Source organism: Stomoxys calcitrans, chromosome 3 (genome assembly GCF_963082655.1).
Source record: "Stomoxys calcitrans chromosome 3, idStoCalc2.1, whole genome shotgun sequence".
Lineage (NCBI taxonomy): Eukaryota > Metazoa > Arthropoda > Insecta > Diptera > Muscidae > Stomoxys > Stomoxys calcitrans.
The window spans coordinates 31,071,701-31,099,371 of NC_081554.1; the positions used below are offsets into that span (position 1 = coordinate 31,071,701).

Genomic DNA, 27,671 nt, shown 5'->3' on the forward strand with positions numbered 1-27,671 from the left:
AAAAAGATAGAAAGAAAGAGCTATAGTACACATAATTACGGTAGTTTTTCAATTAACCTACCAATCCACTGCTGGAATTAATGGAATGATGATCAATCTTAATACGCTTTCGCGGGCTTACTATACTTTCATCACCACTGGACGGGCACTCTTCAAGCTGTTCCAATAAAACTGCTCGTTCCTTTTGAAACAAACGCACATCACCTACAATAAACATCAAAACTTAAAAATCAAAAATTCTAGGCGTTTGCATTTAACTACAATAACATACCTTTTTGTTTTCCAGGACTTTTATCACAGCGTCGACGACTTAAAGCCATCTCCAGCATATCACTACTTGACTCCTTACCGCTACTACTCACGATTGGTCCTAGTCGTGATAGCAACGGTGAATCGGACCTAAGGCCGATGCCACTGTAAGAGTTGGTATTAGATGATGATGCCGGGTGATTGGAAATCGCTGCGTCTTCATCATGCGAAGCTCCGGATCCTTGACTATATTCATCATACGATCGAAACCTACGGGTATCAATATAATCATAATCCATGGTATGGCGAGAGCTTCGAGATCCTCTGCTGCGGGCTGGAGTAGTGTTTCCCGAAGTTTGGCCCACCACCGATGGCAATGTGGTGCTAGTGTTGTTCGAAGTGGAAATTAGCGATGCTCCAGCCACAATGGCAGATGATATAGTGGGAGCCGATGGTGGAATACCGACACTACTACTGCTGCTGCTGCCAGGAGTGTTGTTAGGCGAACAACCATCATTGGAATTTTGGTGCCGACTAAAGGATGATGCCCGGGAGCGTGATTGGGATTCATATCTGCTAAAGCGGGACCCTGAAAAATGTGCCAAAATAAAAAAATAATTATTTAAAAATTATGAATGTGCCTAAACAAGTCTGTAATCTGAAGGTGTTTGCAATTCCTTTCTTACCTGCAGTTTGTTTTTCCAATTTCTCATAAAACGCATCTTGGCATTCCCTCGAAGCAAAATCCACTTGCAACTTACGCCCCCTTAGTGTTGCCCCCCTCATCTCTTTTACCGCTGTCTGGGCATATTGGATTTGCTCGTATAAAACCAAGGCCAATTGCTTCACTCGATCTATAACAACTTTGCTGACCGCACCATATCTCGAAAACTGAGATTGCAAGTGCGATTCGGAGATCTTTTCCCCAATACCATCTATCCAAACACAATTCGTAGGCATTGATTTTCCAAAACCCAATTTAATGCGATTATTTCCCAAATGTTCGCCATCCATTTTACGCATAGCTTTAACCACAGACACAATATCGGAATACTGACAAAACGCATAAGCGGACGTGCCCTGCTTCTTTATATCGATCTCAATAATTTCGCCGAAGCATTCAAAATGCTGCCGCAACTCACTGGCAGTGATCTCCTTCTCCAAATTGCCAATGAAAAGCGTACGCGTTGATTTGGGATGATACTCATCTAATTCTGCCTCGTAGGGACGAAATTCATTGTCTTCGACGTCGTAACCTTGATAAGGTTCTACTCCGATTTTACAGCCAAAAAATAACTTGTCATGAGATACTTCCAAAGCTTTTTCTACATCCTCGGGTTTCTTAAAACACACCAAAGCATAACGTTCGTCATTTTGCCCCACCACTTTAACCCATGTCACTTTGCCATGTTTCTTATACTCATGGAAGAGACCATCCTTGAGCGAGGTATCTGAAGAGCGGGCAGGTAAATTTCGTACTCGTATCGCCAGGGGTCGATTGTCTTCGGAATGTACAACAGGGTTGGCAGATGGTGTGCCCGAACTCGTGGAGCTTGAACTGCTACTACTGCTGCTACAAACATTTGATCCACTGGGATTAAGAGCTGACGATGTGCCGGGCACCGCCACAGCAGACTGGAGGCTGCGTGAACTGCGACTTGTTGCCTGGGCTGTGGAGGATGATGATGCTTCTACATCTCGGCCTCCTATGGGACTCGAGGCATGTGAATGTGACGAGGCTGTAGATGATGACGACGAGGAAGAGCTATGAGAAGAACTGTAGCTACTCGGCGAACGGGAATGCGAACGGCTTGAAGACGTTGTACTACGTCCATGAAAATGCGCATGCACCGCTGAGCGCGATGTGTGATGCGAGGCAGATGTTGAAGGATTATTGGAAGTGGAGGAGGATGTTGTGTTTACTGAGGCAGAGGCATTCGACGATGAAGGATTTGAATGATTATTATTGCTACTAGTACTACTTTTGTGGTGGTGGTGGTGTTGACCATCTGTCGATGAATTGCCATTAGAGGCGGCTGCCGCCAACGCAGCGGCATTTAGAATCCCGCTAACGTTGCTATTGTCTGCTGCAATGTTTGCAGTCGACGTTTGTAAACTATTATTATTTGTATTACTACTATTGATTGTACTACTAATGCTACTACAACTATTATTATTTGCCGCTTGATTGTTGTTGTTGTTGTTGTTGTTGGTGGCCGATGTTGTTGCTGATGATGAAGACGACGACGACGTTGAGGAACTGGATGCAGTTGCGGCCGATGTCGACGATGAAGTCATTTTTGCCGCTGCTGCCGTTGCCGTTACTGATGTTGGTGACGCTGAACCACTGCGCGATGATAGGGAGCAGGATTTTAAAAGCTTTTGCTTATTTTTATTTAACAACGGCGATGATTCCGTGGAATTGTGGTCTCTCTGTTGCTGATGATGGTTGTAACCACCAGCGACACCTGCCGTATTTAATGCGTTGCCGCCGTAAATCGCGGAATTGTTGCGCGATGAAGTGGCAGCGGTTGCAGCTGTCGCTGTCGTTGTTGACGACAAGCTCGTATTGCTGTTGTGGGCAGGTGAAGAAGCGTAGGAGGAATATGCGGTATATGCAGAAGAAGGATTTGTGGTGGAATTTGATGTTGACGCTGCTGCTGTCTGTAAATCTGTTGAGGCGGCAGTTTGATAATGGTTGCTGATATTTGCTGCTGAGACGTCGGCATTGCCACTGCCACCAGGACCGTTTGTATACGTCGCAGCAGCTTCGTACCATGACGCAGGCGGAACACGGCTGTTATTATTGTGTTTGCTTGCAGCGCCGACACTTGAGTTTCTAAAGGATTGTAAGAAATATTTGTTTATATGTTAAATTGGGGAAAAAAAAGTAGTATTTTCTCATAAGGAGGAATAAAGATGTAAAACTTGAAAATGTATTAGCATTATAAAATTGTCCAAAATGTCCAAAATTAAAATGCACCATCAACAAGAAACGTTGTGTACAGTTTTAGAGTGTCTTCTAATCGCATTTGAATAACGAGTGCCCACATTTATGAAAAAAATTTAATGTGTATTATTTTAGAACTAAAATCTGAAGAATAAATTTTTTTATGGCAACCATATGAATGCTCAATGCGGGAAAATACTACATATATTTTCCCATGAACATTCTTTTAAAGAATAGGGGATACTTCTATTATATCAATGACATACCAATTATTATCTGTTGGGCTCACAAATTACTAACCGGGGTTTCCTCCCAGAGGTGCAGCTGGCATAGCTTGGAAACTTGATCAATTCCCAATGAAATTATTAACTGTGTCGCTAAAATCAGGTGAGAAAATGTGAATGGATGCCGGACTGCCATCACATTCTGGCATACTGTAGTCCGAAGGAGGATAGATAACCTACTATTGGCTTTAGATAAGTGAGGTAAATGAGCGCCAATACATGACTTATAACGGGGCATTGTGCGACAGGACATAGTATGACGGCGCACACGGGAAATGCCGAGAATTAGTGATTATTGCATAAGCCGTCTTGAGGAGGATGAGCACTTTATTTTTATCCTATCTACAGGGAAACAGGTATCAATCTTGGGAGGTCGGATAAACTTTTACACATCGTGCCGTCATAGGTGCTTGCTTCCAACTTTATTTCATCTCCCTAACTTGCAACTAGGTCTGATCATTACGTTCTCATGTCTCTAGCCTCCGACTGAACTCACTTTTGTGTTGATCTACCTGTTGTACCTAAACATTTGTCCCTAATATTCTGTCTTACCTTTCACTCAGTGCTGTTGTTGCTGCAGATGATGATGTACTAGCCGTTGAAACACCACCAGCCGCTGCGGTATGTGGACCATTTCTATATAATCTATCTCTGGTACGACTTCTACTGTTATCCGGATTAGTTGATGTATTATTGTTGTTGTTGCCACTACTGTTGCTTTGATAATTATTGTTGCTATTGCTATTGGAACGCCTTATGTAGGAATCGGTGTCGGCAACTAATCGAGAACTCCGTTCATAGTAGCCACTGTTCCGTTCTGTAAAGTTCGGTGGTGATACGTCTTCTGTAGACCTGAGAACGGCAAAAAACAACAACAAAATTGGAAAGGGCTATTAAAATTTCCACATAACAAGGAAATTTATAGTATAAAAGTAGAAAATGGGATGGGATGTCTTGAATGCAGTAAAATTTCAGTAATCCATTTAAGAATAATTGCATATGGTTGAGAAGTGCTAAACCAAGTAGTAGTTCTACTAGTTTCAAATTAGCTGGCTTTGTATACACATAATTTTTTCACACAATTTTTGTTAGTATTTTTTGGTTAACATTTGCCAGAAACGTATTAATTTAAAAATTTTTAATTTGCAACTTTTTATTTCTTATAAAACTTTCATTAACAAATGGTTTTTGTTGCGATTAATTGCATTTTTCTCTCGAATTCTTTGCCAAATTAACGCTTTTTATTGTGAACACATTGGCAACATTGATTGATTTTGCTTTGCGCCACCAGATCATTATACACCATGTTTTTTCGATTGCCGCATATTTTCAGATCTTTAACTCTTTACGTTTGTTTATATTTGGGTAAAACATTTTACCTTCGCATAATTTATCGACAAAAATCATTTGTAATTATTTATTTTTATATAAAATACGTTTCTTTAACATAGAAATTTTCATTAAACACAACAACGCGCGTGAAAAATTACGTTCATTTGACGGTAGCGAGAGAACGAACATATATACACACACACACACACAACAAACAACGCAGGAGAGTGGCCGATGTGGTTGTTGTTGTTTTCTTCTTCATTAACTTGGTTGTACTTTTTAGGTTACGGCCGCTTCTACACTATGAATTTTGGACACATGGTTGTATTTAATGGTAGTAACAATAAATTAAAATGATGAGTTGGTGAAGTACATTGAGGAAAAAAATGATTATTTATATTCAACCACTATCCAACTGTGTGGCTGAATATATTCGTTTGTTAGCAATATTTTGACTCTATCCAACGGTGAGTCTTGAATTAAACATTGCTTTATGTATTTTTGAAAAAAAAAATATATGTATATATGTTGTTTTATTTTTCTTACGCATTTGTTATCATTTTTCACTATCCAACGGTATGAAAAATGATTTTAGTTTCACTTAATATGTTCTAAGTACTTTATTTTTTTTAATAGATTTTTATAGCTTTGCTATATTTATATTTACACTATAATTTATATTTTATCAATTTGTTATTTGTACACTTTAATAACTCTCTTTTACGCTTAATTTTTGAACTCCATTTTATTTGTTGTTTCAGGAGACCGTTCGAGTTTACGATGTAAACAAGCTGCGCATTAAATGCAAAATATACAGGCGTTATAGAAAAAATGCACCCAAAAGCAAGGCCACGCTCGAAATTTTCAAATATGTATGTTCGTTCGTTCTCATTAGGGATGTTTTTCTTTTATATGACTCTTATTCTCACGCGCTCTCTCTTTCACTCTCTCTCTCTCTCTATCTCTCTTATCTTTGTGGTTGCTGCATAGCATTGTAACAAACATTTGTTTTGTTTTGTTTTCACGCTCTGAGATCTTCAAAACATGCAGTTAACATACAAAAATACCAAAGAAATATTATTTTTTCTTTTTAATATTGTTTATGTATAGAATTGTTTTATGAATAACTTTTACATATGTCGAGATTTATAGGTTTACTAAAACCCTTTTTTATTTTTAAAAATATATTTTTTTTTGTATTTTATTTGTTGTATAGGTATATGAGTAGCTAGTTCTATCCACTTTTGTTTTTACCCTGTATTCCAGTTCATTTAATACTCCACGCAGCCAAAACATCCCTTATTGAAAATTATTTCTTCTTCTTGGTGGCAAGAAAAAATGTTACAAAAGAGGAAGCAAGGATAATAATTAAGTGGATGTACGAAATAGTGCTGAAATATCAACAGCTGCCATTCCATTTTATATGTTTATCACATGTGGAAGTTGTTGGTCTTTGTTTTTTTTTTTTGATACGAAGTAAAAAGGGGCGCGTTTTTTGTCAGAAGAAAATACAAACGCTTAAAACTTTAAATGTCTATTAATTATCTTGCAGGACAGAGTTAAAAAACTAGTTATGGAATTCACAAAAATACAGTTAAGCACATGGTATAGATCAAATGAAGCGTTAAATAATTGTGCCAGTAACCTAAGATTGTGCAAATGGTGGTTAAAATGTTCATATTTGCGAAGTCTATGGTCCGTTTTCTGGGTTTAGCTTTGTGCCATGTTTTCCATAATGTCAAACATTGGTTTCACTTTTTACCCTTCAGTCGAGGTGCATTATTGTTCCACAGCTATCTTCTAGAGGTAAGAATATGTCACCACAACCAACTTCTTTTTGATAAATTGTACGATTGTGTGATCTTCGTCATATTAGTTTCCCAACGACTTATAATTTGGATCATATATATGTGTCATCACATATGTATGTGTTGTTTATTAGTTATGAGATATCGATTTTAAATCCGATATTTCAACTAATCAAAATGAGTTAATAACAAAAGTAACCCGGCTGAAGAGTAATAAGGCAGCAGGAGCTAATGGTTTGCCAGTAAGTCTGCGGAGGCGAGTTTTTGAGGACGGAGTCCGAGTTTAGTTCGGAGTTAAGCAAGCTTGCCTTGACTCCGAACCGCTCTCTGACTTAGGGCTAGACTCGGCAACCCTGGTTGCCAGCTGATTGAAATGAAAAGCTTAAATCATGCACAAATACTATACTGAAAAGCTTAAATGAGCTACAATATCAGGAAAATATGTATGAGCCAAGACATAGTCATTTAAAAGTAGTGGCAGTTGCCCAACAACAAAATAGAGAATGGAGTCGAGGCAAGCATGCTCAACTTCGAACCGTTCTTTGATTCTGGTTAAATAGTCGCACTCCGACCCGGGGTCGGAGTCTAGGGATATACTCCGCAGCCCTGGTTGCCAGCTGATTTATAATGAAAAGCTTAAATAAGCTAGAATATCAGGAAAGTATGTATGAACCAAGATATATTCATTTACAGGTAGTGGCAGTTGCCCAACAACAAAATATTGAGTGCCCTATCTGTCAAAATCAGAGATTAGTGCAACTTTGATTTTGTGTATGTAAATTGTTCGCGTTATTTTTCGTTGTTTGTGTGTGCTATGGTTCTTAACTATAATACGCACACACAACCAATACTCGTTGATATATAGTGCACTTCGCGAGAAAAATTTGTACTCAGCTGTTTACGGTACACTACCTGGTAATTATGTCATGGTATGAGCTACAATATCAGGAAAAAGACTGTCTAAAGAAAACTTTATGGAGATTTTTGTCTTTACAGAAAATTTTACAGAATGTTTTTCTTTAGAAAAATTCGAATTGAACGTTCTCTAGTCGGCATGTGTTCTTATATGTATTGAACTTTTTTTTATAGACATGTGTCTACATGGACGTTCGATAAAATAAAAGCTCGCTTCAATCGAAAGAGGTGCATATTTTTGCTAAATCCATTTTGCACATTAAAATGTTCGTACGTATCACACTAAGGCGTAATTAAGGCGGGCGCATCGGCACCACGAGAAGCTTTGCTGCGAGCTACCGGGCTCGTCCACAGGTTGCGGATAGTGCAATGCTCCATACGGAGTGGCTGCAACGGCAGTCGCGGACAATCAGCTGTATCGAGCGGAGTCTCAGTGAGAGGCCGGGCGGCATCGACTCATGCACAAATACTGAGTGCCTATGATGCTCGATATGACGAGGCGGGTTATTGGCGCCTTTAAATAGGCAATGGCCGCAAGGAGAGGCTGGCCGCAATCACCTTCTTGTGGTGATTGTCGGATTTTCAGGTCATTTGAAAAGACAGTTAACGTTTGTGTGGTGTGTGGCCGTTCAGAGTGAATATGGTATGTTGCCAAAATACTAGGTAACTTGGTATGTTCAGGGGACCTCTCCTAGATGTGATGGAGGTACCGCTCTCACCACTGAATGTCCAGAAAAGCTATTGCAATATCAGGACTTTGGCCTTGCGCTGGTCACATGGCGGACTTAAGCTTGATTTGTGGGGATGAGGAGGAGTCATAGACGGTTGAGCACCTATTGTGAGACTGCCCTAAAATTGCGGGAGTATGAACTGGATTATGGCTATACAAAATCCTGTCTAAATTATCTTCATGCAATAGTCCTTTTGCCTACTATAGCTTTTGTAGGGCGAATTCAAAAATGAGTTGACATATTAAATTCTCTCAGCTGGGTTGATGCGGCCACCTGATAAATACGCCTTGTATCACATGATGCGTACAACTTTCAGAGTTGCCACATTTGAAAAAAACATATGAGAATACATATCATGTAATACCAGCTTAAGAAAAGCAGATGTCTCTTCGTTTTGTCCATTTCTCTTTACATCAGTTAGTGTAAAGGGATTTCTCGATAGAGAAGTAGTAGTAGTGGTTGTTGTTGTAGCAGTGTGTTATACACTGAGGCGGCAGCCCTTGCCTATGACGAACTCCATCGGGTCAATCCGGTACGTACAACCGGCTGCCATGGGATTGAGATAAGTAGTAGTAGTAGTAGTAGCCCGAGTCAAAGTATAGGTCTCTCGATGTTTGGTAGGGAGCTCTTACAGGGCGAAATAGGCAGAATTGGGCCTACAGTCATACTTCTTTTAGCTTGCGTCGGCTGGTATCGGCTCCACTGGAACTATTGGGTTGCCCAAAAAGTAATTGCGGATTTTTCATATAGTCGGCGCTGACAATTTTTTTCAACAGCTTGTGACTCTGTAATTGCATTCTTTCTTCTGTCAGTTATCAGCTGTTGCTTTTAGCTTGCTTTAGAAAAAAAGTGTAAAAAAAAGTATATTTGATTAAAGTTCATTCTAAGTTTTATTAAAAATGCATTTACTTTCTTTTAAAAAATCCGCAATTACTTTTTGGGCAACCCAATAGTTTGGGCAACTTGTCCACTTGACAGGCACCTTGATACCATAAAGTACCAGACACTGCTATGAACTGCATTTGAAACGAAGTCTTCAAATAATAATAATTCAAACAACGTTGATTATCCGGTTGAGACTCGTTGTTGTTGCGTATAAAATCAGCTGTTTAAGGGCAACGCGATTAAATGAATTAAAATTTATGGGGGCTTGAACAATTGACCAATTCATGAAGTTTAAATCCACAGGTTTCAATAAAGTACCATTTATTAGATTTTGAACAACCTCATGCACCAAACAGTACGTCCTTTTTCATAAAAAGTTAAAAAAATGTCACTATATTTTTTTCCTTTAACACTTTTAAACCATATGTGAATATGTATTTAGAATTGGTATTTTCCTAGCTGCACTAGGTACCAATACCAGATGTGTTTAATTGTAGGTAAATCTCATTTATGGCTAAATGTGTAGCATGAAATTAAGTGTTGATCATCATAAACTGGCAGACAGCGCTAGCCATAAATGCTCTACCAAATATTTAAGTTACGAGTTGAGGACAGTAAGCCAGAAGAAAGACAGACAGATTAACAATAAAATTGAAGGTTTTTGTTTAAGTTTGGTAGCGAGAACAATGGTCTATCGAAGAATTTGTGATTCCTTTCTGAAGCCAAATATATTAAACAATATAAAATACAACATACATTCAAACACGTAAGGACAATTGCTATCTCTCCTAATGACACTCACACTATTTTGCCTAATAACACACCAACACACACACATGCATATACACTCTTTCCTCTTCTATTATAAAGATACTGACTGACTCTGCAAGTATACTGATTGCTGCTACTGCTTAAGTTATATTTTACTGCAACCACACCACACCACATGTACGCCGCTGCTACTCAGGTATCAGGATTACACCCAGAACCCAATAAAATAAAAAGAGAAACAACAACAATAACTACAACTATACAATAACAGCAATGTCCCAAACACTAATACTACACCAATTGTATATGTAGGTCTGTCCGTCTGAACTCTTCTCTTCCTCCTCTCATCGTATATCATTCATATGGACATTTTCGTTTGCCCATACCTAAGTAGACAGAAAATCGAAATTCTACTTAGATAGCATGATGAAAACATGTTTCCCAGGCATAAAATGCACACGTTGTTGTCGCTGTTGATGTTTTTAAAAAATGTACCCCTGAAAGAATAGTTGAATCCGAGAGATAAACATTAAATGCCCAACGAATTCAGGTACCTGAGTTTGGAATAAAAATGCATGCAAAGAAGACGAAAACATCATTACGGTGTGCGTTTGGTAAGAAAAACATTTGAAATATCAGCGGGGGAAAAGAGAGATGGCGTTGCCAACTATAACCCAGTACTATAAATAGTAGGGGTACTCATTTTAAAAACTAACAGAAAATGTGATCAATATGTAGATCACGATAGGAGGCCATGGAGGATGGCGCAGAGGTCCGCATATTGTGCTAAAAGACTGAAATCGAAGCATAGCCGGAATATCATAATACATTTTCAGCGATGGTTATTCCCAAATGGAGATGCACCATTTATCATTAAAATCGGCGGAGATTTTGGAGAACAAAACTGCAATAGAAATCTATTTTTCGATTTACAAATACAGAGCAACACTTACTGCTATCTCGCCGAGTCTTCATTATATCCGCTAAAAATTATTAGAGTTTTTTTTGTTAACAAAATCCAATTCATGGAAACTAGTTCGTTGGTTAAACAGATAATAATCCCACAAACTATTTCATTTGTAGATACTATTGTGATGATCTACTAGTTAGCTATACTACTTAAACACAAGTCATTAAATCGAAGCCAGTTTAACGAACTTTTCAATGTTTAATTTGCGACCAGCAAATATACATTCATATATAATTTGAATAAATAATTTATTTATATTTGAGTACTAAGTATGTTTACCACAATTACAATGTGATTGTATGTAAATTAATGACTGTTATTTATGTCATTGGCACATTGATTGACATTTCCAAGCTGTCAATGAATGAGAATTGTTTGTTTTACTTTTCTATGTTCATATTTTGATATGTTATTAAGTAATTACAACTAAAAGTGCAATCAAGTGAAATATGAAACGAAGATAGATAGATTGTAAGTGGACAAAAAGAACTAGTTCATTTCAACTTAAAGTGATAGGGCCCAAAATAAGTTGAAGCGCATGTAGCAATCTATAGGTTAGGTAAGGCTGGCATCCTTGTGGCTACCCACAGTAGCGACAGACTAAGGCTTCTGGCGGGAATCGAACCCACGACCCCTGTACTGGTAATCCATGTACGCTATCAACTCGGCTACCGGGGCGCCCAATCTATAAGGGGGAATTCATGAATGTTTCGAAAATTGTAACCCTAAAGACACTCAAAAATTCGAGTCGGAAGATTGTTTGAATAGCTTTGGAAAATATTTAAAGTGGATTGTATTTTTATTTCAAGCGACAAGGTTATTACATTTTTACCTGACTTCTCAGCATAAGCTGTACTCCCAGGATGCACTTATAAGGAGAGATCATGCGAACAGCTGAGTACAATTTGTTTTATTTTTGTTTTGATTTTGCAGTAAATGTCAAAGGCTTGATAACACAGCCGTAATTTTTTCTTAAATCTTAGAGAGATGTCCTATTTGATCCGATATTCTACACATACGCAACAAAACAGTGCTATAATGATGAAATGCAAATATAAAACACATTTGAAGAAGATAAGTTGTAAAACAAAGATTATTTCTAAAACTACTTTGACATTTCAATTTACGGCATTTGTCGCTCAAGGTATTTTCCTTCGGGGTAGATTTTTGTTAGTGTGCTAATGACGCTACCTAATTGTACCATGATGTACTCCCCGTGTGAAGGGGAGCGAAATTAAAAGAAAAATAAACTTTAATTTTACAGTTTATTGCCATTTAAGTGCGGTACTATTATATTGTAGGAGTCATAGAGGAAATAGTTGTGCAAAATTTTGAGAAGATCAAAGGCTCTAGAAGTGACAATCGGGCGACACATATACACGGGAGCTATCTCTATACATCAAAGAGACGTGTGATTCTATAACTGACTGGGTTAGGCGATATTCGTACTTTTAAGTATTAAAAAGCATGACATAATTACCAGGTAGTGCACCGTAAACAGCTGAGTAAAATTTTTTCTCGCGAAGTGCACTATCTGTCAACGAGTATTGGTTGTGGGTGCGTATTATAGTTAAGTTACATACACAAAATCAGAGTTGCACTAATCACCGATTTTGACAGATAGTGTACTCAATATTTTGTTGTTGGGCAACTGCCACTACCAGTAAATAAATACATATATATTGCTAAAAGGTATGAAAATGGGTACTATTTTCCAAGGGCGAATGGATAGGGCTAGGAGAATGTTCTTGGGCTCAAATTAAAAACGTCTTTTTTGAGCTTTATCCTAATCCGTATAGAAAACAACATTTTGAAAGTTTTAGAAGTACAAGGTCCACAGGGACCTGGACTACAATGAATAAAATTTATAAATAAAATTTGTAAAACAAGTGTGGGCACGCAATTTTATAAATAATGGGTTTTTATTGTATTTTGCCATTCACAATAGAGGATATCTGAGAGTGGCCACAATTATTTGTGCATATCATGGCAATCCTGACGACAATGTTCTACATAAGTCCGCATTGGTAATTTATCCAGAACTTCGTTGTCCTGGATAGATGTCATTTTCATACAAATTTCATTGCACTGCTCTATATATATTGTAGTACTAAAATAAAACATAGCTATTGACCAATTGAAAGTGATCATTCACAATAGTTTGTATCAAGTGCGAGCTGTGTTTTGTTTGTATATAATATGCTATTGGTGTATGAGATAAACTCGCTTAAACATCGCTTTAGAAGTGAACTATATTCGGTTATTGACCGTTTTGTGGTCCACAATTTATTCTGGAGGCGCCAATTAGGGAGCTAGCCGTTCAATGTAGCGAACTATAGATGAGTAGGGAGAAATTGGGAAAATTTACGTTGCGTATGTATATAATTTGCACTGCATATGGCAGACAATGGATAATGCATTGGCTTAAGGAAAGTGTTTTAGGGGATTTAAGGGAGGACCTCACCTTGTTCGATGATTTCGATGTTATGGAGATCACCAAAGTGCCACTTCTCTCTTCGCAGAAATAGGTATCTTTCATTCAAATAAGGCGGGAACCATCCCCATTTGTGTTGGGGGCTTGAAATTTTGCACAAATACTACGATAATAATACGGTTGGGCTGGTAAATGGGCCAAATGTGCCCATAACCTGATATAGGTCCCATACAAAATGATCTTCAAATTAAATTTTTAAGCTTACAGAGGGCGATTTGGCTGAAATTTCTCAAGGATCAAGGATTCTTCATAAACACAGACTTCTAGAACAGAGGTCTGAAATGGTAGGAACATCAATAAGACCAAATTTGCATTGCCGTATTATATTTGATCACCGGTGACATCTAACAGCTCAAAAGCAAACAACAAAACTTACCCTCTAACATCAATGCCTTTTTTAAAAGCAGAAAGATGTTACTTTTCACAAGGTATTGTTGTTAAACTATAAAAACTGAAGTTAAACTAGGGGAATTGTTTGCTATTGGTTCGATGTCCTGTGTTACGTTAATGTTGTCAAAACACACCTTAAAATGAAGTGAATGACTTCTTAACGGTGTCAAGTTTGCTTAGTTTTGTGTTACCGGCTATCTTATACGTAATAAAGCAAACCTTAATTATAGATTTATTTTAATTATTTCAAGCGACAATTAGCATCCTTGCAAAAGGATCCATGAATTGTATTTTAACTAATGACATGAGACTGGCCACATCTACAGCCTAGGCTAAAGTGTTGTCCGGTCTTAATAAATTTAAACGAACGGTTATAAAAATAGTTGTAAGCTTTAAATTACTCTCTATTGTATCCTTTCGCGTTTTGAAATACATTTGTGTGTATGTATTGAAGTAGTTTGAATAAATACCCTACAGTTATCTGAATACATATGTATGCATGTGTGTCAATGTATTTATTTATTCATATAGGTATGTAAAGTTTATGTATGCCTGGATATATATGGGAGGACAAAGTTATTAGCACGAAAAGCAATTTTAAGCGCAGGCGCCTTACAGTCTCAGTCAAGTGTATGCGAAATTTACTGCTGCCACAGAGAGAGACTCTCAACCGCCAACGTGTTACTGCACTTCCACTTTGTTAATGTTCATCACGAAAGAGACTGCTGCTGGCTGCCGTCAAGTAATTTAAATGCAGAAAATCAATTCAGCTAAAAATGGTGGGGAATCATATAGGCAGTTAGTTTTACCCAGGCAGAATATGAGCTAAAACAATGCATACATACATACATAGGTATGGCCATATGCATGACAGTATGTGATCCTTACAGCAAGGAGAGCGAGCACAGCTTGGCTTATTCTCTGTTAAGCAAAACAACACACATTTGTTGCTTTACTTTTATTTTACAGCGCGCCTGTAATATAAAACTTATAAAGTTAACCCAAAATTGAGAGCATGGTAAAGCCGCCAGAGCAAGAGAGTGAACATGAAAACTTGGAAAATTCGGGATGGCGACTAGTAAATAAACAATACATGTGTATTGTGAAAGTACATATGTAGTACTATTTCTGCAGCAAAAATGGTACGTACTGTGCTGAATACAAAACAATCCGGGCAGAAGTAAAATGCATTATGTTGTTATATACCTACCGCTGCATGCAAACAGACATACATATATATGTATGTAAATAACTAGGTTCTTGTACATGTGTACATGTGAAATTCTATATGGTTACATATCAATGTATGCAAATGAGTGCATTCACATAGGCTTCTTGCAACTACATACATGTCTCCGTATGCCAAAGGGATTATGCAAAAACAAAAACAAATCATATGTAGAAAAAGATTACATTTAAATATTAATACACATACATACGCATAAGACATTGTCAATTAGTCCAAACATTTTGGTTACAGCACGTAGGGAGATTATGGGATATTTGTGTAGAACTAACAAGTAAAAGCGTGCTAAGTTCGGCCGGGCCGAATCGTATATACCCTCCACCATGGATCGCATTTGTCGAGTTCTTTTCCCGGCATCTCTTCTTAGGCAATAAAAGGATAAAAGAAGATATTTGCTCTGCTATTAGAGCGATATCAAGATATGGTCCGGTTTGGACCACAATTAAATTATATGCTAGAGACCTGTGTAAAATGTCAGCCAGTACGGATAGAAATCGGCCCTCTGGGTGCTCAAGAAGTAAATAGGGAGATTGATTTATATGACAGCTGTATCAGGCTATAGACCGATTCGGACCTTAATAAACACGTATGTTGATGGTCATGAGAGAATCTGTCGTAAAAAATTTCAGGCAAATCGGATAGTAATTGCGAAGAAGTCCAGACCCAAGATCGGTTTATATGGCAGCTATATTAAGTTATTGATCGATTTGAACCTTACTTGGCACAGTTGTTGGATATCATAACAAAACACGTTGTGCAAAATTTCAGTGAAATCGGATTAGAATTGCGCCCCCTAGAGGCTCAAGAAGTCCAGACCCAAGATCGGTTTATATGGCAGCTATATCAGGTTATGGACCGATTTGAACCATACTTGGCACAGTTGTTGGATATCATAATAAAACAAAAATTTCATTCCAATCGGATAAGAATTGCGACCTCTAGAGGCTCAAGAAATCAAGACTCAAGATCGGTTTATATGGCAGCTATATCAAAACATGGACCGATATGGCCCATTTACAATCCCAACCGACCTACACTAATAAGAAGTATTTATGCAAAATTTCAAGCGGCTAGCTTTACTCCTTCGAAAGTTAGCGTGCTTTCGACAGACAGACGGACGGACATGGCTAGATCGACATATAATGTCACGACAATCAAGAATATATATACTTTATGGGGTCTCAGACGAATATTTCGAGTAGTTAAAAACAGAATGACGAATGGTGGAGGGTATAAAAACAAATATTAAATTTAAAGAGGTTTGGTGACTTCTCTAACTACCATAAAAACCAATTGATACCTATATTGGTTTAATACAAGAAGTCCATTTTTTGTTAATGGCCATCCAACGCTTTGGCGATAACGGATAACTTATTAATAGTACAAGCCAGAGTGGATAAGTGGCAACTCTGCAAACACAAAGGGATCTTTAACGCCCCAGTAAGCACAAATGCTTAAAATGCTGATTAACTGCTGTGTTGTAGGTTGTTTATCCCAAACCAATGGTTATTGATTTTAAATAGAAAAAAAGAAATATAATATATAATAAATAACAGCTGATCTTCTTATTCGACATGAGTAATATAAGGAAAAAAACTATATAAATATGTAGGCTATATGTTTGATATGAGGAAAAATTGATGTATGGTTGAATAATCCCAGAACCAGCAGCGCTTTATCCGACAACGGGTTGTTGACATCCAGAAATCGTGAATCCACTTCTGCAGGGGTTGGAGCCTTATCAAATGCCTGGTGAAAAACAGTGGAAAGCACCAGGCAAACCAGACGGAGGCGATCCAAAGCCTTTAAATACAGGTGGTGTATTGGCTGGCACACACTGAGTGTGCCAGCCAATGGCTATTGACAGGTTCTTATATATTTTCTTATATATTTTCGTCGTCCTAACTCGTCTCTAAAAGTAATTTGGATACTCACTCTTTTCCTTTAATATCTGAGCTACACTTATTTTCTTGCTAGGGTATCACAGTGGGCCGAACTGTGCTCAGAGTGAATTCAACTTCATGGTGTGCTACCCAGCCTCACAGTGATTTCACCTCATGGTTGACTACCCTTTCAATCTAATATTTGGTTGATCTTTCGTGATTCGGCTCCGCCCGACTTTTGCCTTTCCATACTGGCTTTATTATTAGTTTGATGGTTGTAGTTGAAACTGATTAAATACGAATTAAACGCAAAAAGAAACAAATTACTGTTACACTTGTACCACTACAATTTCATGAAAAGTTATTGCTATCATGTCATAATGTTGTGCAAATCCTTTTGGCTCCACCCTCGTTCTTTTTTATATATATTTATATCATCTGTGCTTTCTGTTAAACAAATGATTTAGTAACGCAAAATTTATCTTCATCATGTCATTGTCGTTGCATTTGACAACGTTAAGGTTCTCTCTACCATATTACATAGTAATGTCCGTTTGGCACTTGCATACATAACAGAACATCCCATCCCATATATAACAGAGCATAGTGACTATAAATGTTTTAATGTTTGTGCAATAGGGCGCAAGTTATTCTCCAGGTCTTTAGCTTCTTCATTCATTAATACTTTGCCATGAATGTCACCATTACCGGAACTGCAATGTCTTTTAAACTATGTGCTGCTATGTAATGTCCGTCCATGGTGTTGGCAACGGTAGTAGCAGTGCTTTGTTCTCAAACATTCTGTCTGATACTCCAGGGCAACATACGTACATAAACTGATGCGGTGTTTGGTGTGTGCTGAACCCTTATGGCCATTTATTTGCAAAATTATTGCATTTCATGGAGAATTCGTTTTGTCCATTTGGGTTTTTATTAATTAATACAAAGTGATTTAAGAGTATTTCGGGGTTGACTTTAATTAACTTCAAGCCCTACAGCATAGCCATGAGCTTTAGTGTTGGACAGAAATGGGGTGTTATACTTTATAAATATGTTGCTAAAAGATGAGTCAATCATAGAATATCATACCTCCCCATACAATCTTGTTGTCAAATAGTTCAACGAATTGTATTGCTTTAAAAACCTAATTATTGACCAAAAATAGTCCTCTTTAACCTCTTTAACATTTAAAGGCTGGTACTAAGTTCGTCACATTTTTGAAACACTACAAAAATCTCAATGAAAACATTATACTTTTATGTAGATTTTTTCATATATAATGAGGGAATGTCCTACTGAATGCATTCAGTAAGTTTTTTTCCTTCAAAATCTTTTATCAAAAAAAGTAATCACGAAAAAATGACACGAAAAACGAACATAGTACCAGTCATAAAGTGGAGTAACATGCTACGCGCATCACGAATGCGCAAGTATGCGTGCTTGTCAAAAAAGTTAAAACAGGTAGGTTTGTATTGTCTGAGTTACACAACAAAGGCACGCATACATCTGACGGACAAAGTTAACCAACTTTTAACTTTTAAAAGCGTTTACGCCGCTAAACATGCGATTTGGATTTGTTTACTATTCAAAAATTCATTTGAAGTCTTTAAAATCGAGAAAAGCCTTTATTTAAGTAACGTTGGTAGCTTTTAGAAATGCGTACACAGCAAAGGCGCATGGCATTTAGCTTAACCCAAAGAACGCATTTGAGCGCTTACGTACGTGGTAAGGTACTCCACCTTAAAGATGGAGTGACGTAATATGTGCACGCATTAAAAAAGCAACTCTGCAAACAAATCCAACAAAAGCCACTCGCAAAAATTTAAGAATTTCAACTTTGACGATTGAACTCGACCTTCATTCTGTGTTGCCATACGTGAAGTAGTGTTTTTAGGCGCCAAAGTTAAAAATTTTTCAAATTTTGCGATTTGCTTTTGTGGGATTTGTCTGTAGAGTTGCATTTTTAATGCGTTATTAGTGCGCGCGCGTAATATGTAATTCTACCTTAATAGTTTTTGACAGGCACGGTGTGCCTTATTCACAAAAAGAGAGAAAGTCTAAAATGTGATCAAAATGTGTAAACCATCCATTAGGTTAGGTTACAAATGAGACTCGCTTAGACAATTTTGCCCATTGTAATGCCACAGCAGCCAGACCAAAGCCTCTGGTGGGCTCGAGTTCGCTACCAAAACAAAAAAAAGGGCGATTGTAAATGTAAATTTTTCCTGAACTTTCCATTAAGGAACAGGGGCAAACTTCTCACATATCAATGAGTGCTGTCCGATTCAAGTTTACGCTAAATGATAAGGGGCCTCATTTATAGCCGAGTCCGAACGACGTGCCGCAGTTCGACACCTAGTTGAGGAGAAGTTTTTACATGGCAAAGTACGTCATAAATGTCACCAGCATTAGGTGGGGATAACCAACGCTGAAAATGTTGTTGATGATCTCGTAGGCGGATAAGCTGACCTCTGAGCTACGGGGGCCTCCGATAATAGGGCGATTACAATCTAGATTAAGTCTATCTAAAATCTTACTTTGATCTGCAAAGTAAAAAGGTGCAGATATTAATCCGCTCCATGCCACTACAGACATAAACCTAAGCCAGTAATCTGCTTGTTGTGCGCTCTAAAAACTATAAAGTAACCTCTAAAAAGAAAATTTTAAGTAAGGAATTCCGTGTTACTTACAAAATCCTTAATTGTTTTCAATACCACGCCCCTAAGTTGGTTCATGTCTGGTATCAGGTCCCCACCTAACTACCGGTAGAGTACTTAGGTGGTGCTCCAACGTCTCATCATCATCCCCGCATGCCCTTCACATGCTACCAATTGCCGCACCGATTTTACATAAGTGAGCTCGTAGCTATACTGACCTCCTTCTTACTTCCTTTCAGTAATAGCCTCGTCTTTTCACGATCTGGATCCCTCCAACGGCAAAGTAACAAAGTAAGCGCTGGTATTCTTTTCTGCTTTCGGAATAGGGTTGCTACTCTATTCGGCTTTTCACGTGAAAATTGTTAAACTCCATATAAAAAAACCTATAAGCTAAAAATATGTGAAATAAATAAATGCCCTTTTTAAGGCTAATCGCTTAAAAGGAACACCTAAAAGCAATCAATCCTAGTGGGATGTAAATGTAAGATTGAGTTTTTTTGAGTATTTTTTACCATTTCTCTCATTATAAGCAGTGTACTATTTGTTCACCTATTTTTCTCGAACGTTTCGCAGGCGCATTCCGCGTGAAAAGCTGAACTGAATACTCTACTTAAGCGAGAGATCCCTTTTTCGTCTATAAGCCTTATGGACAATTTACACCATACATCTTGTTCATAAATTTTGATAAATTTGTTGGTGCAAATGAAAATGTAAGTATCACATGCTAAAAAAGATCATCAGACAAAGTAAAAAATCAAGATCATTGAATGATTGATGTCACCCGACGTATTGTTTAATCAGAAACTCGTTGCCGTAGTTGATGGGAAAAAATAAAGAAAAAGAAGAAAAAAGAAAAGATAGTAAAATTATATATCGTTTTCCACAGATCATTATATATATTTAGAAGACAAACTTGATGTATCCTTTAAATAACCCCTTAACTGAATAAGGTAAAGCCAAACGACCGGCCGACATACAATTTTTTTTTTTTATTTTTGGCACTACTTGGCATTGAGAATGTCAACTCTTTTTTCATTCATTCTTTGTTTACGTTTTCTCCTATTTGATGATATTTTCAATCGGCAGATTTGACATTCTAATGATGTGCATGGATCCTATCCACTTTATGTTTTCGCAAGTGACCTAACCTTCAATTAGTGAATCCTGACTGTGGCAGAAGAGAAAAGATTCCCAAAAGAATGTTACCTCACATGCCGAAAACAAACTGTGGAAAGGCCCCCCATGAACATTGAGGCCTTCACCGATTAAAAATGTCACAAGCTAGATTAGTAACTACACCTCGTAATACTTCCAAGGTCCATGTTTTTACTCTGTTTCAATCGTCATATTTTGACCATTATCGTATCCACTGGGGGCTTTCCACATCCCGTTTTCGGTATGCGATGTTTCCTTCTATTGGTGTACCCTGGACTGGTAAGGAGAAATATAATGGCAACATTGACAGTTTTCCATTTACTCCTCCTGAGAAGACAATTTCAGCTAAACAGCTTCAGGGTATACTAAACAAGGTAAAATCCATTGAAGGTCATGGGAGTAGTCGTTGTACAAATCGGATAAGAATTGAGCCCTCTAGAGGCTCAAGAAATATTCGGGGGATCGGTTTATATGAATGTTATATCAGGTTATGAACGGATTTAGACCATCTTTGGCATAGTTGTTGAAAGTCAAAACTGAACACTTCATGCAAAATTTCAGTCATATCGGATAATATTGTGCCCTCTAGAGGCTATTGGGTTATAAACCGATTTGAACCACAGTTAGCACAGTTGTCGGACGTCAAAACTGAACACTAAAATGTAAAATTTCGGCCGTATAGGATAATAATTGCGCCTTTTAGAGGCTCTAGAAGTCCAGATCCGAGATCAGTTTATATGGCAGCTATATCAAAACATGGACCGGTTAGGCCTATTTAAAATCCCAACAGATCTACACTAACAGTATGTATTTGTGCAAAATTTCAAGCGCCTAGCTTTATTTCTTTGAAGGTTACAGTGCTTAGAGTGCGACAGACAGGCAGACGGATGGACGGACTTACCTTTATCGACATCAAGACGTTTAAGAATATGTATACTAAGTGGGGCCTCAGATCAATATTTCGATGTGTTTCAAATGGAATGACGAAATTAGTATACCCCCCCACCCATCCTATGGTGGAGAGTATATAAAGTGAATGTATTGGGTTGCCCAAAAAGTAATTGCGGATTTTTTAAAAGAAAGTAAATGCATTTTTAATAAAACTTAGAATGAACTTTAATCAAATATACTTTTTTTACACTTTTTTTCTAAAGCAAGCTAAAAGTTACAGCTGATAACTGACAGAAGAAAGAATGCAATTACAGAGTCACAAGCTGTGAAAAAATTTGTCAACGCCGACTATATGAAAAATCCGCAATTACTTTTTGGGCAACCCAATATAACACTGATCGTGCTTCTCTCCACCATAGTTGTGAGAATAAGTGAATAAATCACTTGACGCTTGTGTGTTATACAGTTCTGAGTCAGCGCAAACCTTCCTCACTGACAATACTTTGTTCAGCCTTCCCCGCACAGCTAGCCACATTACGATTTGACAAACATTGACAAATGAACGCATCGGTATTTCCTGTTTGTCAGCTTCATCTTTTCATGTTTGTTCCTTGCCGAAATCAGCGTCAATACATCTGTGTCTGCATAAACGGAGATTTTCGCGCAAATCTCATTTAAAATTTGCTTACACAGCGAAATTAATGTTTGTGCTTGAGTTTAGGATTTTTTTTTAGCATAGTATTCTGAGGCGAAAAATCCTTTTGGCAATCATTTTAAGTGCCCAACGAGATGTGGAGAAAGAAAAACAATGACACAGGCACTCAAATGATTTCACGAATTCTTAAAATCAAAATAAAGTTATAAATAGTTATTGAAATCCACAAAAAGGATATTTGTTTGGCCAGCCACTTTATGGCCAGGCTGTCTTATATAACTTTATCAAGTCCATTTCCCAGCTGGCAAAACTCAATCCTTTGAAAGAAGGCAAATAAACTTTGGGATATGCTTCGTATCCTTGCAAGTATCCTTCGCATAAATATCAACTCTTCAGTGTTATCCTGCCAAGCCGCCAGCGCCTTCAGACATTCGGTTCCCTAAGCCACTGAACAAAAGAAAACAATTACTGTTTCTTTGTAGAGGCACGCAAACACCCCAACACGCCCTAAACTACCTAACTACCGACCGCCTTGGCTGCTGCAATTATCCTTTCTTATGATGAGTCACGTCTTTGCAAAGAAACCAATCATTTAACAAACTTTAGACTTTGACTGGCTCTGAGCTATGGCAATGAACACAGGACGATGATGATGATGCTGCTGCTGCTGCTCATGCTGCTCATGCTGATGATGTCGATGCCGTTCTTGTTGACGATGATGTGGCACAGGCTTCTGGAGGTTGGTTCATGTGCCTGCTCTCTGTGCACGAGCAATGTGGTAATGGCAACTCAAACAATACCAAGAAAATTGAACAATTTTGCAAAATTGTATTCCACAACAACAATAACTAAAAGTAGCAAAAAAAAAAAAAAAAAAAATAGGAAACGATTTGGAATGCAAGGGGAAAAAGGGGGAAGGGCATAAAGTAGGCAAAACCATTACGTGAGATAAACTAATGCCGATATGGCATAAAATAAAATGAAAGAACTAAGAATAGATGCAAAAGAAAATAAACAATCTGCCATTGAGGGTTAAGGGGAGGTGGAAGTTGGCCCATGTTGGCGTTCAAGCATTATATAGCAGGAAAATGATAATCATTGCCTATGTATGTATGGTGATGCCCAACGAAGGCAGGCGGACAGATGATGGGGGGGGGGGGGGGGTCCATACAATAAAGTTGTATACTCTGATTGAAGGATTTCATTTTTGTGTTGTTTTCTTTTTTCTCGGGGAGGAAATGAATTTAAATTATAGACGAAGGAAGTTGCCATTAAATCCACTTGAGTAAATTTCAGATTTTCTTTTTTCGATATCAAATATGGGGATATTTTTGTACGAGGCCTTAAGTGAGGTTGCCTTAGGAAGTGAATAGAAATTTATTTTCCCCCCAAAGCCAAATGGATGAAGCTGCAAAATCTAAATTGGGTGTGCGTAGATACTATTGATGAGAATCCTTTCCTTTTATTTTATGTTATGACTTTGTTTAAAAAAGGCTTCTCTAAAAACAAAATTGGAGGCATAAATTAAACCAGAATCCAGAATTACCAGAAAGGTAAAGTTTTTAAATGCTAAGTGAGGTTTAAGAAACTAATGACTCAACTCATGAAAAGAGTCTTCCAGAAGAGATGAAAAGGAGGTCTTACGAATATATTCAAGGCTATAGTTGAAAATGGAAAAAAGAGGCTCGAGTGGCCATATACTTCTTATAGAAAAAATGTGTTAAAAATTTTCTACTATAAGAAGTAAAAACGTAACAAGTTCAGCTGGGCTGAATCTTGGCTACCCACCACAATGGATTTCGCTAAAAATGTACCCTTGAATAATTTTCTAACAATCAAATCGGGAATTGATTGAGCCTTCAATGGTCTTAAGAAGTCATATCGGGATATCGGTACATAGGAGGGCCTATATCACCATATTGACCGATTCGGCTAAAACTTGGCACCGATGTTGTAAGTCAGAAGATAGGGTTTTGGATAAAATTCAAACCAAATCAGGTAAAATTTTAGACTCCTAGGGGTCCGAGAAGTCAAAACCGGGGATCGGTTTATAAGGGGGCTATATCTGTTTATAAACCGATTCTGATCACCGATGTTGTTAGTCATAAACTGGGTTCTTAGGTCAAATTTCAGCCAAATCGGATGAAAATTTAGACTTCTAGGGGCTCAAGAAGTCAAAACCGGGGATCGGTTTATATGGGGGCTATATCTGTCTATAGACCGATTCGGATCATGCTTGGCACTGATGTTGTAATTCAGAAGATAGTTTTTTGGTCAAATTTCAACGAAATCAGGTAAAAATTTAGACTTCTAGGGGTTCGAAAAGTCAAAACCGGAGATCAGTTTATAAGGGGGCCATATCTGTCTATAGACCGATTCGGATCATGCTTGGCACTGATGTTGTAAGTCATAAAATAGGTTCTTAGGTCAAATTTCAGCCAAATCGGATGAAAATTTTGACTTCTAGGGGCTCAAGAAGTCAAATGCGGGGAAAGGTTTATATGGGGGCTATATCAGTTTATAGATCGACTACGATCGTACCTGACATGAATGTTCGAGGTCATAACACAAATCTTTGTTCCAAATTTCAGCCAAATCGGATGAAAATTGAGGCTTCTAGGAGCTTAAGAAATCAAATCCGTGGATCGGAATATATAGGGGGGCTATATCTGTTTATAGACCGATTCGAATCATAATTGGCATGGATAATGGAAGTCATAACACAAGTCTTTGTTCTCAATTTCAGCCAAATTTGATAAAAATTTAGGTTTCTAGGAGCTCAAAAATTTCAAGAAGGCGCAGCGGAGCGGACCCGCATCGCAGGAAGGCCTGGAGGCATATATTTGCAACTGCGCCGCCAGGGTCGCGCTTAGGCTGAGAGAGATCGGCAAGCTGAAGGAGGATGGTTGCGGCCACTGTTATGGATACGGAGGGTAGACTGATGAGGATCTCCGACTACCTGGCACCAGTGCCGACTGCAGTGAGGGCAGATACGCGATTCGTTTTCCTAAGAGGGACGAATGGAGGGCGGATGGTGTACTTCAGGAGGTTGAGATCTCGATCTACACAGATGGCTGCAAGATGAAGTCCGGGACTGGATTGGGGGTATACTCTGATGCACTCAATAACAATATGTCTCTGAGACTGCCGGACAAGTGTACGCTCTTTCAGGCAGAAGTCTATGCCATTGCAGTAGCCGCAAGAGAAATTCTGGCAAAAGGCCTACCGCCAGAACTACACTGGTTGGAGGCCACCGTAGCGCAGAGGTTAGCATGTCCGTCTATGACGCTGAACGCCTGGGTTCGAATCCTGGCGAGATCATCAGAAAAAATTTTCAACGGTGGTTTTCCCCTCCTAATGCTGGCGACATTTGTGAGGTACTTTGCCATGTAAAACTTCTCTCCAAAGTTTTGTCATAATAATATTTACTATAAATTAAATGACCAACATAATTTTAATAAATTGTGGAAAAAATAATTAAATTTTATTCATTTAAATATTCAACTTTATAATAATTGTATTGGAAATCAGTTTAAGAATGAAGGCATGAATTACATTACTATTTTTTCTCTGTTTAATACAAATGCTTAATCTTCTTATTGAATTTGCCAGGAATTCGATTAATTCCATTTACTTGGGCATGAAGGAAATGCATTCTATTGTATGAGGAATTATTTTCATTTTCGCCGTAAATTGAAAAAATACCTACTACTACACACACACAGAGATGCGAACATAGACATGAATATACCAATATTGATGACATTCCAATAGTAATTGAAAATCGAATTTGTGGCAAAGCTGATGGTGGTAATTTATTTTAGAGGCTTAAATTGAATTTCTTTTTCGCACTTGCACACACAGACAAAAAATATTTTGAAAAATGGCGGTTTATCTGGAGCACTGGCAGAGGGTCGGGGAAATTGTGGGGTATTAATAAATAATGGAGGGATTTTGGTAAGATATTTGTGGGAAGTGGATATTAAAGCCAGCAAATGCATTGTTAGCACACATACACTGAGAGATAGATAACTTGAGCATGGAATATAAATGTGTGAGCAAGTGTGTGTGTGTGTGTGTTTTCTTTGTGCAATGAACTATTGTTATTTTAAACTTTCGACCTCAATTAAAACAAAAGCAAAAAAATACCATCAAGAATTTGCTGCAGCAAAAATATTTTAAATGTGTGAAATTTGCACAAAACTTACACTTGCACACTTATTCTGAGAAAAGCGGCGGCATGAAAATAGTGCATGAACCCTCACAAAAAGAGAACTAACTCAAATGTTAAAATAAGATAACAGAGAGTTTTCTAAAAGAGAGAAAAAACGAGAGAGAGAGAGGGAAAGAGCGAAAGTTTAATATGACACTCATGAAGCTACTAGGAAATAGGGCTACCCACCTACGTGCGTATTAGCAAGTAAGCAAAAGGGCTTAGGTTTGCTAAAGCATGTGTGTGTGTGTGTGTGTCTGTGTTTTGTGTTGTTGTTGAAATACCTTTAACCTGTATGCTATACCCACGCAAAAAGTTTACTCTTGAGGCTGTGTGAGTGTCCTTAAAGGCTATACGGCTTTTAAAAAATTACAGCCAGGGATTTTTTAAGGGCGCATGCTCCATTAAGAAAATTGTTCTCTAATTTGCCATTGTTCTCTCTCTCTCTCTCTTTCTTTGTCCGCATATGATTTTGGCTCTCTGCTTCATTGCTATAGCTGGGTTTTTAAAATCCTGGGGTGATGGCCCGGGCTTTGCAAAAAATCTCTGCTCTCCTTCAAATGTTTTGGTTATTTGTATGTGTGCATGTGTGTTTCAGCCTAATGGTTTCTATATACACCAAAAAAGAATGATTCTGTATGGCTGTGTGTGTGTGTGTGGGTAAAAGAATGATAACAACAAGAATGAACCCCCTCAATAAAAACCTTACTATAGTTAGTTTCGGTCCTTTAAACAACACATACATACATACGTGGGGGGGCCAAAAATAAATTAAACAGAAATTCCTTATCCTTAACACTCCATGGTGTGTGTGTGTGTGGTATAAATTAACACTCACTCACATATACAAACAAATATATCCTGCTTTATTGTCTATAAGATAACATTCAGTTTGTGTAATGACTAAAAAGAATGCTTTGTTCAACGTCAGTGTTTTTCTTTTGGCTTTTTATTTTAGCTATTTGTGTTAGTTGGTATCTCTATGTCTGCTGCCATGGAACGATGTAAGTGTAATAGTATATTGGTGTATGTGTGCGTGTGAGCCTGGGTATCTTCTGCTGTAGTTAGCTTGTTTGGTGGTATGTGTGTTAACAGAAAAGAAGAATTATTTTTATTCTCGAAAATGAGGTCGTAGAAAACGGAAAATGAAAGCATTTTGTCGCCATTTTGGATTTGAAGAATCTACAACAGC

The 27,671-nt window shown here is 37.9% G+C and overlaps 1 protein-coding gene across 6 annotated transcripts in view; it reads right to left on the reverse strand.

The window, feature by feature from the left end:
• The window catches only part of LOC106090588 (protein split ends), a 327,322-nt gene that overhangs the window by 18,691 nt on the left and 280,960 nt on the right, over positions 1-27,671 (reverse strand). For all 6 annotated transcript variants that reach the window (XM_059365849.1, XM_059365852.1, XM_059365847.1 and 3 more), the window contains 4 exons: positions 4,036-4,335; positions 936-3,088; positions 272-838; positions 62-204 (listed from right to left, as the gene is read on the reverse strand). In XM_059365849.1, the coding sequence (XP_059221832.1) occupies positions 62-204; positions 272-838; positions 936-3,088; positions 4,036-4,335 (3,163 nt within the window). The remainder of the gene's footprint in view (positions 1-61; positions 205-271; positions 839-935; positions 3,089-4,035; positions 4,336-27,671) is intronic.